At 46.6% G+C, this 15,105-nt stretch overlaps 3 protein-coding genes and 1 long non-coding RNA gene across 4 annotated transcripts in view; all 4 read left to right on the top strand.

The window, feature by feature from the left end:
• The window catches only part of LOC309714302 (uncharacterized protein), a 159,453-nt gene extending 153,694 nt beyond the window's left edge, over positions 1-5,759 (top strand). The window contains exon 3 of the mRNA XM_082546635.1: positions 5,746-5,759. The gene's annotated coding sequence lies outside the window, so the exon portion shown is untranslated. The remainder of the gene's footprint in view (positions 1-5,745) is intronic.
• Positions 1-5,818, top strand: part of LOC309714561 (uncharacterized protein) — a gene marked incomplete at its 3' end in the record, with an annotated part of 172,592 nt that extends 166,774 nt beyond the window's left edge. The window contains exons 2-4 of the mRNA XM_082547105.1: positions 3,127-3,333; positions 3,424-4,885; positions 5,694-5,818. Of these exons, the coding sequence (XP_082403231.1) occupies positions 3,661-4,885; positions 5,694-5,818 (1,350 nt within the window). The 5' untranslated portion in view covers positions 3,127-3,333; positions 3,424-3,660. The remainder of the gene's footprint in view (positions 1-3,126; positions 3,334-3,423; positions 4,886-5,693) is intronic.
• The window catches only part of stau2 (staufen double-stranded RNA binding protein 2), a 109,371-nt gene that overhangs the window by 62,437 nt on the left and 31,829 nt on the right, over positions 1-15,105 (top strand). The window contains exon 13 of the mRNA XM_082546633.1: positions 14,776-14,889. Coding sequence (XP_082402759.1) covers positions 14,776-14,889 — 114 coding nt within the window. The remainder of the gene's footprint in view (positions 1-14,775; positions 14,890-15,105) is intronic.
• On the top strand, positions 5,946-6,621 carry LOC309714308. Its single transcript, XR_014278896.1, has 2 exons — positions 5,946-6,356; positions 6,447-6,621. It is a non-coding gene; the product is annotated as an uncharacterized lncRNA (long non-coding RNA).

Raw genomic sequence — 15,105 nt, 5'->3', positions numbered from 1 at the left:
GTTAGAATTTACACCCTTCCTGAGTTTGTATCTTGGATTTGCAGTGGGACACATGACAGAATCACTTTCTTAAGTGTAACCTAGTTTTCAACAAACCTGCAGAATTCTTACATTAAAGCATAACATATTAGATTACTTGATGTTTCCCAAACCATTCACAGAATCACAGTAAAAGGTGCACAATGAAATGTACAAATATGTAACCACTTATTGGATTAAAAAAACTGATAAGGTCTACTTACTTGGGTATGTATTACAGTGGACAGAGATCAGCTCACTGCACTGTCATTCCAGTCTGTGTCTAGAGGAGTTGATTTGTATCTACTGTGTCTATCAGTTCTGTCCAAAGCAATAACACAGTAGAGATATTAATCAGCTGAGTTATTTTAACTAGTCACGGCAGGCTTAACTTGGAAGATGGATTTGGAGAAAATGGAGGGATGTAGATGTTGCCGTGCTGGAGGCAGAACTTTTGTGGGGGGAAATCCCATGTTAATGAAAACACTATCCTTGGCGAGTGACTGGTGTTGATATCCATTCAGTGCAGTTCCCAGGATTTCTCACACTTATACGGTATTTGTTCTTCTCTCTACGCTTCCCTCTTTGGCTTTGCAGAAAAACCACTTCAAATGGTGCCGTCTCCACCTCGTACCCACCCTGGCACTTTCTGCACCACTCCCTTTCCACCTTTCCCTCTTCTCCAATCTCCATTGCTCACTCGCATCTCTCTGTATTAACATCAAACGCCTGATCTGGTACAAACGTTCAAAGACTCTAACAGTTTGTTTCCAACTTCCTTGTCATCATCTCATCCCTCTATTCTCTGTTTACTCTGGGATTTGCATTAGAAAATACATTTTGGGATGGCTAATCCCTGCACGTTTGATTTCCGCGGCAGGGTGATGGCTTCCAGCTGCGCTCTGCGGCATATTTGTGTGAAGAGCGATCTTCGAAAACAAGTTTTGTCGGTGGTATAAATCAGACCACTAATGCTGTGCTGGCTCGGCGCGCAGTCTCTGCTTACATGGTGGCCCTCCGTATGCGTGTTAGTGGATATGCCTGCGTCTGTGTGCTTGGCAAAACTGAGTGATGATGTTTTTACACCACAATCAAGCCCATTTGCAAACCTTTAAATCATATACCCTCAAGTGCGAGCGCAGCATATTGCAAATTTGAATATGCAGCATAATCGTTTTTTTACTCGCCTTTGTTCTCTTGTATTTTGATAGTATTGATCATATTTCATGTAATTCTCAAAACTACACTGTGATTGCAGTTTTGTGTCAGTGCAGGCTTAGCATTAGGAGACCGAGGGCGTGTTAACCGACCGCTTTGATTCCCAAACAGTTATTTATTTTTATTTTCTTCACATAAGCCGCCGTTCTCAGAAAGTCTCCAGCCTGGATGCTTCTATTCATTGCGACTCCTTCTCAACTGAGTGAGCTGTTTCACAAGCTGCAGACAAAGTCACAAGTGATCTGTTGACAATTTAATGATATAAAATCACAGAATGAAAATGCCCCCTTTGTGTTGTTTTCTGTCCCCAAATCTCTCTGGATATTTGGTTCGTACTATGATAACTGTGACCACAGAACAGCGTAATGTTACAATAGCAATTTCATGAATGTTTTCTTTTACCACTTAAAAAAATTCTGCACGACTTGTGGGCATTTTATTTTAGCACTGAGAAAACAAACACTATCCATTTTTACCTCACCGACCCTGACGATCCAATCCCCGGTTGCAAAGACTTGTCTTAGGATTGGTGGGACTTCAGCAGAGATGCAGCTGCTGGCCTGATCTGTTGCGGTGAAGAGATGGTGGTGGTGGTCGTGAGAGCAGAGCTGCTGATTTAAGTTAATAGATGCTTCCATCCTCATCCGCGGCCACAAGCTGTGGGCAGCTACTTAAAGAATGAGATTACAATAAAGTGATCATTTTTGAAGTTGTAAAAAAACATTGGCTTTTACAAAAGTTACAGAAATGCCCATAATAGCTATCTTAATGCTCCTAAATATGAAACCACAGTAAGTGACAGAGTAGTCGTGGACTGTTGACTATAGTTTCATTCTTACATTTGAGTGGTATCAGTCTCTTGAAGGGAGGTAAGGGTATTTCCCAAAGTGTCTGCTATCTCTTTACTAAATGAAGGTGTGTCTGTGTGTGTGCCTGTGTGTATCTAGTTGTTTTGGTGTATTGGTGGGGACCTGATAAGCTGAAGTGTTAAGTTTGGAGTTCTATTTAATAGACCCTTGTAAATGTATTGCTGTACAGTTATTCTGTCTTTTCAAAAGCAGTAATGGTGCGTGTGTGTACATTTGTGCTCCTCTATTTGACTTTGGTGTTTGTGTTTTTATTATAGACACACACACTGAGCTCAACATAGATGCTGGCCTCTGCAGATCGCACTAGATAATGTCATATTTCTGGATTTCAGTTCAAGACCAGCGTTGTTGAATTACTGCAGCTAAATTTTGGCACCCTGAATCAGCTGTGTGTTTTGCTGACACACCCCATTCCTCCTGCCATGATAGACTTCACTCACTCCTGCTGCAGAGTTTAAAGGGCCCTGCACTGGTTTCTATAAATCGCAATTCCGAAAGAGTAATCAAGAGGATCGTTCTAGGGAGAAATAGCTTTTATGGACTATAGGAGATATTAAAATGTTCGTATCTGTTTAAACACACAGTAATGTTTTTCTAGCTGTTGAAAAAAAGTGGATAATTGCTCTGATCTTCGAATCAGTAACTGCTCTGCTGCTACTTTGGACCTTTGGCTCCTTACATTTGTAATTTTAACCTCAGTTATTGTCTCTTTGCATTATTGCTTGCTTAAAGGTACAGTGTGTAAAATCCCACTACTAGATGTCATTATATTAGAGATTGCAGTCAACTTAATTCGTGTTTTTTACCCCTCACAATTCAAGTACATAATCCTATCTATGGTGGCCACAGTAGGACAAACAGGCAGATTGTAGGCTGTCAATCCACCGTTTACCGCAGCTGTCAATATCGCTAGTGTCAGGGTCCTGGGTCTGAGCAACCCAGGATCCCTGAGCAGTTATGAATTATATTATTATTACTATATGTATTTTGGTGTTGCTGCTGCTCTTCTCCATGCTTGTAGATGTGAGTGTGTGTGTGTGTGTGTGTGTCTGCGGGTATGCTTGGAGGATGGAGCTCAGCCACCTGCAGGCCTGAGGGGTGTGGCCCTGCGGAAGGACTGGCCACACCCGAAGTCACACACCTGCTGCTGATCAGGCCTCGTCGGGGGAGCTACTTAGGAGAGAGTTGGAGCTCCCACCGACGCGGGATCATTTCCTTGAGACTCCACGTTAGTCGTCCCATTGAATTGAGTTAATGTGTGTAAGTGTATGCCCGCGGTTATTTGTGTCCTGACGGCTGCGTCTATTGTTTCCCGCAGGAGGAGCGTGGAAGGCACGAAGAGCAGCGAGCACCGGGGGGTGCTGACACGGGAGCGGAGAGCACAGAGACACAAACTATTCACGCAGAGACACGACACGGGAGTCTGGGAGAACACGGGGATTTATTGTTGTTTTTGTTCCACTCTGTAAATAAACACACTGTTTATACATAGAGCACCGCGCCTGGGTCCTCCTTTCCCCACATCCCCACGGTCTGCCAGCCAGACCGTGACAGAATGATCCCGCCACGCATGGACCCAGCGGTCTCTGAGGAGAGGCTCAGGAGGGAGGTTATGGACAGGGTTTACAGACTCTGTGAGTTATGGTGGGAGAAGCCCGCGGAAGGTTTGCGTCGCGCCGTGGAGAGGCGGCTGCAGGAGACGCTTCTTAGATTTCCCTGGCTGGTTGACGACCTTAATCCTGTCGTCTTGGACCTCTTACTTTCCACCCTCCACCTCCACTCTCCTCCTCAGGCTGCTCACCGGCCCGGACAGCTGGTGGATTCACAGCCTGAGACGCCGGCCCCGACGTCTACACGGAAACGACGTTCGCGCCGCCAGCGTTCCTCACCGCAGCCACATCCACGGTCATCTCAAGAGCCGGCTGTGGTGAGTAGTACGGACAATTTTCCATTTTCCTCACCATCTGTGTTTGTGTCTGCAGTGGACGAGCTGACAGCGCAGGTAACATCACCTCGGTCAGAGGTCTTCACACCACTCGCTGCTTCACCATCTGCGGTTGTGGCGCTGTCGTCATCTCATCCACATGCAGTCATCCCTCAGCCATCTTCTCCACCAGCGGCAGCCTCCATTCCACTACCCACTCCAGCAGCCCTGTCCGGAGGGGGCGACCTCACCCGCGTCCAACGCCCGATGGACTGGGTAACTCACACCACCAACACAAGGGCAAGAGTGGTGGGGTTAAACGCCATCGAGGCAATCCTGGAGGGAAACCCCTACCTCGGCCAGCTCAAGGGAGTTTCCGCCTGCCTTTGCACCATGCGTAAAGCCCGGGGGGTAGTGCAAGCTCGGGAAACCTCAGACTTCGTCCAGCTGCAGCAGGAGCTCAGCATGCCCGAGCAGGAGCTCAGCGAGCCGGAGGAGCCTGCACCGTCAGCTGAGGCGCTCAGCGAGCCGGAGGAGCTCAGCATGCCCGAGCAGGAGCTCAGCGAGCCGGAGGAGCCCGCACCGCCAGCTGAGGAGCTCAGCGAGCCGGAGGAGCTCAGCATGCCCGAGCAGGAGCTCAGTGAGCCGGAGGAGCCCGCACCGCCAGCTGAGGAGCTCAGCGAGCCGGAGGAGCTCGGCATGCCCGAGCAGGAGCTCAGTGAGCCGGAGGAGCCCGCATCGCCAGCTGTGGAGCTCAGCATGCCCGAGCAGGAGCTCAGCGAGCCGGAGGAGCCTGCACCGTCAGCTGAGGCGCTCAGCGAGCCGGAGGAGCTCAGCATGCCCGAGCAGGAGCTCAGCGAGCCGGAGGAGCCCGCACCGCCAGCTGAGGAGCTCAGCGAGCCGGAGGAGCTCAGCATGCCCGAGCAGGAGCTCAGTGAGCCGGAGGAGCCCGCACCGCCAGCTGAGGAGCTCAGCGAGCCGGAGGAGCTCGGCATGCCCGAGCAGGAGCTCAGTGAGCCGGAGGAGCCCGCATCGCCAGCTGTGGAGCTCAGCATGCCCGAGCAGGAGCTCAGCGAGCCGGAGGAGCCCGCACCGCCAGCTGAGGAGCTCAGCGAGCCGGAGGAGCTCGGCATGCCCGAGCAGGAGCTCAGCGAGCCGGAGGAGCCCGCACCGCCAGCTGAGGAGCTCAGCGAGCCGGAGGAGCTCAGCATGCCCGAGCAGGAGCTCAGTGAGCCGGAGGAGCCCGCATCGCCAGCTGTGGAGCTCAGCATGCCCGAGCAGGAGCTTGGCGAGCCGGAGGAGCCCGCTCTGCCAGCTGAGGAGCTCAGCGAGCCGGAGGAGGAGCTCTCGCTGCCGGCCGAGGAGGAGCTCTCGCTGCCGGCCGAGGAGGTCAGCGGACCGGAGGGACCTCCACGTCTAGCGCGGCCTCCTCGCCGTCCACGTCCGGTGCGTCCACGTCAGCGATCGGCGCGTCATGGACCTGTTGCCACGCCTCGCTGTTGCTCACTGGAGCAGCGACGTTGCCATCGGACCCGTGGCAGGCCGCCGGAGGGGCAGCGCCGCCGCCACCGGACCCGTGGCAGGCCACCGGAACCGTTCCACCGCCACCGGACCCGTGGCAGGCCGCCGGAGGAGCAGCGCCGCCGCCACCGGACCCGTGGCAGGCCCCCTGAACTGTTTTGCTGCTGCCGCCGGACCCGGGGCCGTCCGCCGGAGCTGCTACGTCGCCGCCGTTGGGCTCGAGGTAGGCCCCCTGAACTCTCTTGTTGTGTTGATGGGCCGCCTGTGACTGTTTGTGGCGTCTTTTCGTTTTCTTTTTGCACCGCTGCGGGATGCGCGGTCTGACTCTGAAACTGTGGACTGGGTCGGTTTGTTGTTTTGTTGTTTTTGCTTGTTTTGGTTCTGGCCCTCCGTCCTGGTTCCTCCAGCCGCCCGCCCTGGGTTGGTTGTTCTGTCCTTTTGGGTTTTTTTGTTTTGTTTTGGGTCGTCGGGAGCCGACCCTTAGAGGGGGGGTACTGTCAGGGTCCTGGGTCTGAGCAACCCAGGATCCCTGAGCAGTTATGAATTATATTATTATTACTATATGTATTTTGGTGTTGCTGCTGCTCTTCTCCATGCTTGTAGATGTGAGTGTGTGTGTGTGTGTGTCTGCGGGTATGCTTGGAGGATGGAGCTCAGCCACCTGCAGGCCTGAGGGGTGTGGCCCTGCGGAAGGACTGGCCACACCCGAAGTCACACACCTGCTGCTGATCAGGCCTCGTCGGGGGAGCTACTTAGGAGAGAGTTGGAGCTCCCACCAACGCGGGATCATTTCCTTGAGACTCCACGTTAGTCGTCCCATTGAATTGAGTTAATGTGTGTAAGTGTATGCCCGCGGTTATTTGTGTCCTGACGGCTGCGTCTATTGTTTCCCGCAGGAGGAGCGTGGAAGGCACGAAGAGCAGCGAGCACCGGGGGGTGCTGACACGGGAGCGGAGAGCACAGAGACACGAACTATTCACGCAGAGACACGACACGGGAGTCTGGGAGAACACGGGGATTTATTGTTGTTTTTGTTCCACTCTGTAAATAAACACACTGTTTATACATAGAGCACCGCGCCTGGGTCCTCCTTTCCCCACATCCCCACGGTCTGCCAGCCAGACCGTGACAGCTAGAGTTTCGATATGCTGTGTTGATCTTTAGGATGTTCGAGCCTAACATTAGCTAGCATATTGTTAGCTTTTAAACAGCTGATCTGAGATGCGAGGCTCACATGTCTAATCTGCTGACAATAAATGACTGTGACAATTTTAGGAATAAATGAGCAATTTTATGCATGTTTTGTACAGTGGGGCAAAAAAGTATTTAGTCAGCCACCGATTGTGCAAGTTCCCCCACCTAAAATGATGACAAAGGTCAGTAATTTGCACCAGAGGTACACTTCAACTGTGAGAGACAGAATGTGAAAAAAAAAATCCATGAATCCACATGGTAGGATTTGTAAAGAATTTATTCGTAAATTAGGGTGGAAAATAAGTATTTGGTCACCTCAAACAAGGAAAATCTCTGGCTCTCACAGACCTGTAACGTCTTCTGTAAGAAGCTTTTCTGTCCCCCACTCGTTACCTGTATGAATGGCACCTGTTTGAACTCATCATCTGTATAAAAGACACCTGTCCACAGCCTCAAACAGTCAGACTCCAAACTCCGCCATGGCCAAGACCAAAGAGCTTTCGAAGGACACCAGGAAAAGTACTGTAGACCTGCACCAGACTGGGAAGAGTGAATCTACAATAGGCAAGCAGCCTGGTGTGAAAAAATCAACTGTGGGAGCAATCATAAGAAAATGGAAGACATACAAGACCACTGATAATCTCCCTCGATCTGGGGCTCCACGCAAGATCTCATCCCGTGGGGTCAAAATGATCATGAGAACGGTGAGCAAAGATCCCAGAACCACACGGGGGGACCTGGTGAATGACCTGCAGAGAGCTGGGACCAAAGTAACAAAGGTCACCATCAGTAACACACTACAACGGCAGGGAATCAAATCCCGCAGTGCCAGACGTGTTCCGCTGCTGAAGCCAGTGCATGTCCAGGCCCGTCTGAAGTTTGCCAGAGAGCACATGGATGATACAGCAGAGGATTGGGACAATGTCATGTGGTCAGATGAAACCAAAGTAGAACTTTTTGGTATAAACTCAACTCGTCGTGTTTGGAGGAAGAAGAATACTGAGTTGCATCCCAAGAACACCATACCTACTGTGAAGCATGGGGGTGGAAACATCATGCTATGGGGCTGTTTTTCTGCCAAGGGGACAGGACGACTGATCCGTGTTAAGGACAGAATGAATGGGGCCATGTATCGTGAGATTTTGAGCCAAAACCTCCTTCCATCAGTGAGAACTTTGAAGATGAAACGAGGCTGGGTCTTCCAACATGACAATGATCCAAAACACACCGCCCGGGCAACAAAGGAGTGGCTCCGTAAGAAGCATTTGAAAGTCCTGGAGTGGCCTAGCCAGTCTCCAGACCTCAACCCCATAGAAAATCTGTGGCGGGAGTTGAAAGTCCGTGTTGCTCGGCGACAGCCCCAAAACATCACTGCTCTCGAGAAGATCTGCATGGAGGAATGGGCCAAAATACCAGCTACTGTGTGTGCAAACCTGGTAAAGACCTATAGTAAACGTTTGACCTCTGTTATTGCCAACAAAGGTTATGTTACAAAGTATTGAGTTGTATTTTTGTTATTGACCAAATACTTATTTTCCACCCTGATTTACGAATAAATTCTTTACAAATCCTACCATGTGGATTCATGGATTTTTTTTTTCACATTCTGTCTCTCACAGTTGAAGTGTACCTCTGGTGCAAATTACTGACCTCTGTCATCATTTTAGGTGGGGGAACTTGCACAATCGGTGGCTGACTAAATACTTTTTTGCCCCACTGTATGTTACAGCTCTGACTTCATATAAAGTTTTAAAGAACTATTTGTGATCTTTAAATTACAAGTAACTTATTAGCCGCAGTATGTATGTAGCCTGTCTCTAGTTACATGCAAAAAAAATGAGCCACGGTGTTCCAGATGGTGCTTGCTCCTATATATTCCTAATGGGTTATTACCTAAAAGGTTTGTTTATTTTGTTAGAAGATGTAATTGCACACCAATCTATGTATATGTCTGATTACATCATTCTTTTTTTCTCTTAAATAACCTCAAAAAATAACTTTTTGTACCAATCAAAATACGATCTTATCTGTTTTGCTAAAACAGCAGCCTTCAGACTGTGTCAGCAGTTGAAACAGATACCTTTTACAAATTTTGAAAAGGCTTGCATGCCTGACATGTGTGATTGCAGTAAAATATTCCATTGTTAATTTTTCTCATGTCACTCATTGCACTTATTTTAGCAAACTCCTCTGGGAAGTTTCTGATAATGGACTGGTTTCAATAGAAGGTCGAACTTGCTTTGTTCTTTTTCTTAGGACATCTCTCTGTGATTCAGGCAAAGTGCACTTAAAGTTTTTAAGAGCAGCCACTTTGTTTGCCTTCAACCTCCTGCCCATTATAGAAGCCAAAGGTATATTAACAGAGTCCTTCGAACACTCACAGGCCTTTGAGTCCTCACTGAAGTTGCTCAACATGGACTTCTAATTGGTTCTCACCAACAATGCCAGCCTGGGAGACTTTATTGTGAAGTCCAAGTTATTTCTGCGATTTTTGACTGTGTGCCACTCACACTCAGTTTAGTGTGCAGTCACATGGAGAACGTGACTACACAGATATTTGTATTCATAGTTACCTTAACAGCGTTGTGTAGCACAATCCTCATTGTGGATTGCTTGAATTTGGATATTTTACCTGTATTTTTGTCTGTGGACGTGCATATTTGTGCACTAAAGATAAATTCTTAGCATGGCTGCAAGAGCGATGACTGCAGTTGTGTTTCAGTTTGTGCATGTTCATGTTTGTTCAAATGAGGAGGAGCACTGGAGCTATCCAGCTTTAGAAGCCAGATGTCAAAGGTCGTTCCACATTAGTGCCGCCGATCAATCGCAGGCCTTGCATAACTTTCCTGCCTCTTTGTCTCTGAAGGAAGTGGATTAGAGGCTGTTTTCTGTGATGGGACCTGGGATGATTAGTTTGGCCTGTTTAGAATGCATGCGCTCACAGATGCATGCAAACATGCACTCAAAACAGACGGCCTGGATGGTAGAATAGACCTTTGTTTTTAAGATGCTCATTTATTTTAGTTTCCAACAAATCATCATAAATCAGATGATGCCATTATGTTCTTTGATGCTGGGAGATCACGAAAATTTCTGTCCTTCCTCTAGGTCACAGTCTCTGGTAAATACTCATAATCAGGCACTTTTATCAAAAAGCCACCAAGAAAGAAAACCCTCCTGTTGATGTTTGGTGACTTGCCACTTTGCTATTTTAGCTGCAATTTTGCTGTTAGCTTGACTACGTCATGTGTACTTTTATGATCCAGTATCATACAGCGTGTCAGGGGCATTACAGGCTTAAAGAGGAAGTGTTTCCAGCTCCAGATCTCAGAGGGGGGACTGTAACATATACCCCAAAGAAAACAAAGCATAATCGACCAAGAGCTGTGCTAGGGGATAGCCAAATTCATTAGGATACTTTGGATATGATCCAGTAGTTGTTAAGATATTTAAGTGTAGGAAATCTCAGGGGGAGGTCAGAAAGAAACCCTACTCCTTACATAGTTTTGCAGCTAAATGGTAATGACAAATAATGAACAGAATGCAATGCTACATAGAAGAGAAACTATGACATCAGGAACCACTGTTCCTTCATAATAGGTTTAACAGTTTCTTTATTCTGGGAAATGGATCACACACAAAACTGCAGTCATGCCATATCCCTCCTGTTACAAAATGTTAGCTCAGATAGGATACAGCCCTGTAGTTGGATAAGTTGTTCACAAAATAGATGGAATCAACACCTTTACCTGGTGCCGTAGAGATCCCAGGAGCTACTTTGTTGGTGGGAGTTTGCCCCAGTATTGTGTCTCAAGGCAAATTGGTCCTGGGTAGGACCAGATGAAAAGCGATTCAAAACACCACTATGAAGAGAAAACGAACAAGGGCTGATTGATCCATGATCGACTGATCTACGTTGCTATTCTCACCCCTGGCCATGACCAAAGTGACCAAAACAATGAGATTTCTGATGCAAGCGTCATTAGAACGTTCCATCAGAGAGTATCTGGAATCAGCCTTTGAAATAGGATGAGGAGCTCCATAACTCCAGAGGGACTTGGAGCAGAGCCACTACTCCTCCACAATGAAAGTAGGCAGTTGAGGTGGTCTGGAGATCTGACTAGGATACTTCCTGGGTGAGGTGTTTCAGGAATGCCCTCTCCTGAGGCAGATCCAAGACACAGTGGAAAGATTCCATCTTTTGGCTATTTTAAGAATATCTTGGTGTCCCCCTGAAGATCTGGACAAATTGGCCAGGACAAAGGAGGTCTGGGTGTCTGCTTACACTGCCGACTCAGACTCAGATAAGCAGTGGATGGATGGATGAAAACAAGTTTATACAGGTAGTGCAGAATTATTAGGCAAGTTGTATTTTTGAGGAATAATTTTATTATTGAACAACAACCATGTTCTCAATGAACCCAAAAAACTCATTAATATCAAAGCTGAATGTTTTTGGAAGTAGTTTTTAGTTTGTTTTTAGTTTTAGCTATTTTAGGGGGATATCTGTGTGTGCAGGTGACTATTACTGTGCATAATTATTAGGCAACTTAACAAAAAACAAATATATACCCATTTCAATTATTTATTTTTACCAGTGAAACCAATATAACATCTCCACATTCACAAATATACATTTCTGACATTCAAAAACAAAACAAAAACAAATCAGCGACCAATATAGCCACCTTTCTTTGCAAGGACACTCAAAAGCCTGCCATCCATGGATTCTGTCAGTGTTTTGATCTGTTCACCATCAACATTGCGTGCAGCAGCAACCACAGCCTCCCAGACACTGTTCAGAGAGGTGTACTGTTTTCCCTCCTTGTAAATCTCACATTTGATGATGGACCACAGGTTCTCAATGGGGTTCAGATCAGGTGAACAAGGTGGCCATGTCATTAGTTTTTCTTCTTTTATACCCTTTCTTGCCAGCCACGCTGTGGAGTACTTGGAGCATGGAGCGTGTGATGGAGCATTGTCCTGCATGAAAATCATGTTTTTCTTGAAGGATGCAGACTTCTTCCTGTACCACTGCTTGAAGAAGGTGTCTTCCAGAAACTGGCAGTAGGACTGGGAGTTGAGCTTGACTCCATCCTCAACCCGAAAAGGCCCCACAAGCTCATCCTTGATGATACCAGCCCAAACCAGTACTCCACCTCCACCTTGCTGGCATCTGAGTCGGACTGGAGCTCTCTGCCCTTTACCAATCCAGCCACGGGCCCATCCATCTGGCCCATCAAGACTCACTCTCATTTCATCAGTCCATAAAACCTTAGAAAAACCAGTCTTGAGATATTTCTTGGCCCAGTCTTGACGTTTCAGCTTGTGTGTCTTGTTCAGTGGTGGTCGTCTTTCAGTCTTTCTTACCTTGGCCATGTCTCTGAGTATTGCACACCTTGTGCTTTTGGGCACTCCAGTGATGTTGCAGCTCTGAAATATGGCCAAACTGGTGGCAAGTGGCATCTTGGCAGCTGCACGCTTGACTTTTCTCAGTTCATGGGCAGTTATTTTGCGCCTTGGTTTTTCCACACGCTTCTTGCGACCCTGTTGACTATTTTGAATGAAATGCTTGATTGTTCGATGATCACGCTTCAGAAGCTTTGCAATTTTGAGACTGCTGCATCCCTCTGCAAGATATCTCACTATTTTTGACTTTTCTGAGCCTGTCAAGTCCTTCTTTTGACCCATTTTGCCAAAGGAAAGGACGTTGCCTAATAATTATGCACACCTGATATAGGGTGTTGATGTCATTAGACCACACCCCTTCTCATTACAGAGTTGCACATCACCTAATATGCTTAATTGGTAGTAGGCTTTCGAGCCTATACAGCTTGGAGTAAGACAACATGCATGAAGAGGATGATGTGGACAAAATACTCATTTGCCTAATAATTCTGCACTCCCTGTAGTTAATAATTTTGTCATGACCAAAGGCAACAGAGCTGCCACTTACCTTACTCTGTGTATGAGAGCTCCTGATCTCTGCCCGTTCAAAGTCAGCATACTGACTTTGTAATTTGTACTCACTATTAGCTAAAAATACACACGTGTACCCTCGCAGACAATGGCAGAAGTTGTGAATTATAAGAAATCTGATATGCATATAAGTGTATATCTCCTTCCAGTGAACAACTTTAAAAGAACGCCTGTTTCCTCCAGCACCATTAAGGGCCTCACCCTCAGCTGGAGTCCTGACAGCTTATGACAGACGAACCGTGCAGAGTACCCGCTGATCAGACAGCGTGATTACACCATACATCACAGGTTCCTAAACACAGGCCTCCATCCTGCCTAAACGCACCAGCATACGGGGCAGTTAAACACATACAAAGATTTGTATGTGTCTCTGTGTTCAGACGCTGAAGTATAACTGTGTAGTCTAAACTTAGTCACACATGGTTATTGCTCAAGAATATGAGTATTTTTAGCTCATTTGCAAACTTTGTGCCATAGGATTACTGTTGCAAAACCTTTTTTTTCTTACCCCAAAAAGTACCTCTTTTTTTCACCCCTCCTTTCTGTCTTTTCCTCTCTTTAATGTTGAAGTCTAGACAATTTATTGGAGAATAACTTGTCAGGGAATGCTTTTTTCTGTGGCTCACTTTACTGCATTAATGATTCATACACATTTAAAATAGCTTTCCACAGTTTATCACCGTGGCCCCATCTCTTCATCAGCAGGTTTGCATGAATTTTCCCACAAGTGTGTGCATGTTTTGGATGTAACATGACGAGCGCACACAAACATATCTTTGTGTGCGCATATTCATATCTCTGTGTGAGTATATATTATGATGGGTGTGTGGGTATGTGAGTGTGTGTGTGTCACGATGGGTCTGTGTCTTTAGGCAGACTTCAGTGTGTCTGGCTGGCTGATCGTAACTCACTGGGAGGGAAAGGCACACATCTCGTTCTGGAAGCTTTCAGTCACAGATCGTATACAGCCACTTTGGTGTGCATACCCTCTCACACACACACACACACACACACACACACACACGTTCAGCTTGTACAACCACTGAATTAAGGTCTAGATAAGATGAAACTTTGATCCAGTCGGATAGTTGGTGCACAGAGGAGCACACACAGGTTTGTGCTTATAACACACATTTTCTGTTAATTGGCATGAAATGATTCTACTCAGACAACTAAAATATGACGAAGCTCACTGCACACTTGTTGTTTAGAGATTTTGCAGTTACTGATATCAAAATATTTGCTAGAATACATGCTGTAATGTAAGTGATGCATAAGATTGTGTGTGATTAGGCTTATATATGATGAGAGTTTGAAGCTTGTGCCCTTTTGTACTGCAGAAGCTTGAAGCTGTGTTACAGTGATAATCTTCCATACCTGAATACTTGTTTTTTTTACCCTTTTTCTCACTCAAATGTGAAGTCACTGTCTTGTTCCTTCTGTCCTGTTGTCTTTCTGCATCAGTCAGATATTTTACTCCTTTCGGTTACCTCACAGTTATTGAGAAACCTACTTTTTATTCAGATGCCTGCAGCTGTCTTGGACCGAAGTAGGGCAGGCTAGTACGCAGATGAACCAATGCAAATACAGATACATGCGCAGAGTGAGAGCTAGTAAGAAGTAGGGCAGACAAGCAGGCAGTATTACCAAAAGCCCTTGGATATCAGGGGCAGGCTGTCCCAGAGGAGCATCATGTCATAACAGTCCTGATTGCACACCATTTAGGAATGCCTGCAGAGTTAACCTTTCAGTGATGAGGGGTCACCAGTGATGTGATCACTAACCCCTCTGATGCTTCCCTGCCAACTGCATATACACACTCTTGCATTCATTCTCCCCTAATGCCATCTCTGTACGGTGTGGGATAATTGCCCACAAATGCTCCTTGGTGGCTATTAGACATGGAAGATTTACTCTCAAGCCAACCACTTCAAAAAATATTGTATCCCACTAAAAGCTTGAGATGCTTCAGTTCCCTTGTGTTTTCTGCGTTGATTTCTTTTTTCCTGCATTATCTGAGGTAACTCACTTTATCTGCCTGCCTCTGTCCAGGTGCAGTACAGCGATGCGCAGAGTGGTAAGGATTTTGTGACCTATCTGACTCTCTCCCCTGTGCAAATGACTTTCCACGGCACTGGGAGCACCCTCCAAGCCAGCCATGACCAGGTGAGTCTGCTTAGATGCATTCAGTATTGTGTAAAAGTTGTATACAATAACAGTAAAGTGAGGATGTTTTTAAAAAATATGCCCATTTTTTTGTTTGTTTTGTTTTTGTGGTTATCAATGAACTGAATGTAAAGTACACTAAACAAAAAACCCACAACATCCATGCTTTATTAAAGCACAAGTTAGCAGTTTACCTCTGCTAACTTGTGCTTTTTT

This window comes from Aulonocara stuartgranti (assembly GCF_965226115.1).
Source record: "Aulonocara stuartgranti genome assembly, chromosome: 9".
NCBI lineage: Eukaryota > Metazoa > Chordata > Actinopteri > Cichliformes > Cichlidae > Aulonocara > Aulonocara stuartgranti.
Note: the sequence above shows the minus strand (reverse complement) of the source record. Positions and strands in the feature narration are given on the sequence as shown.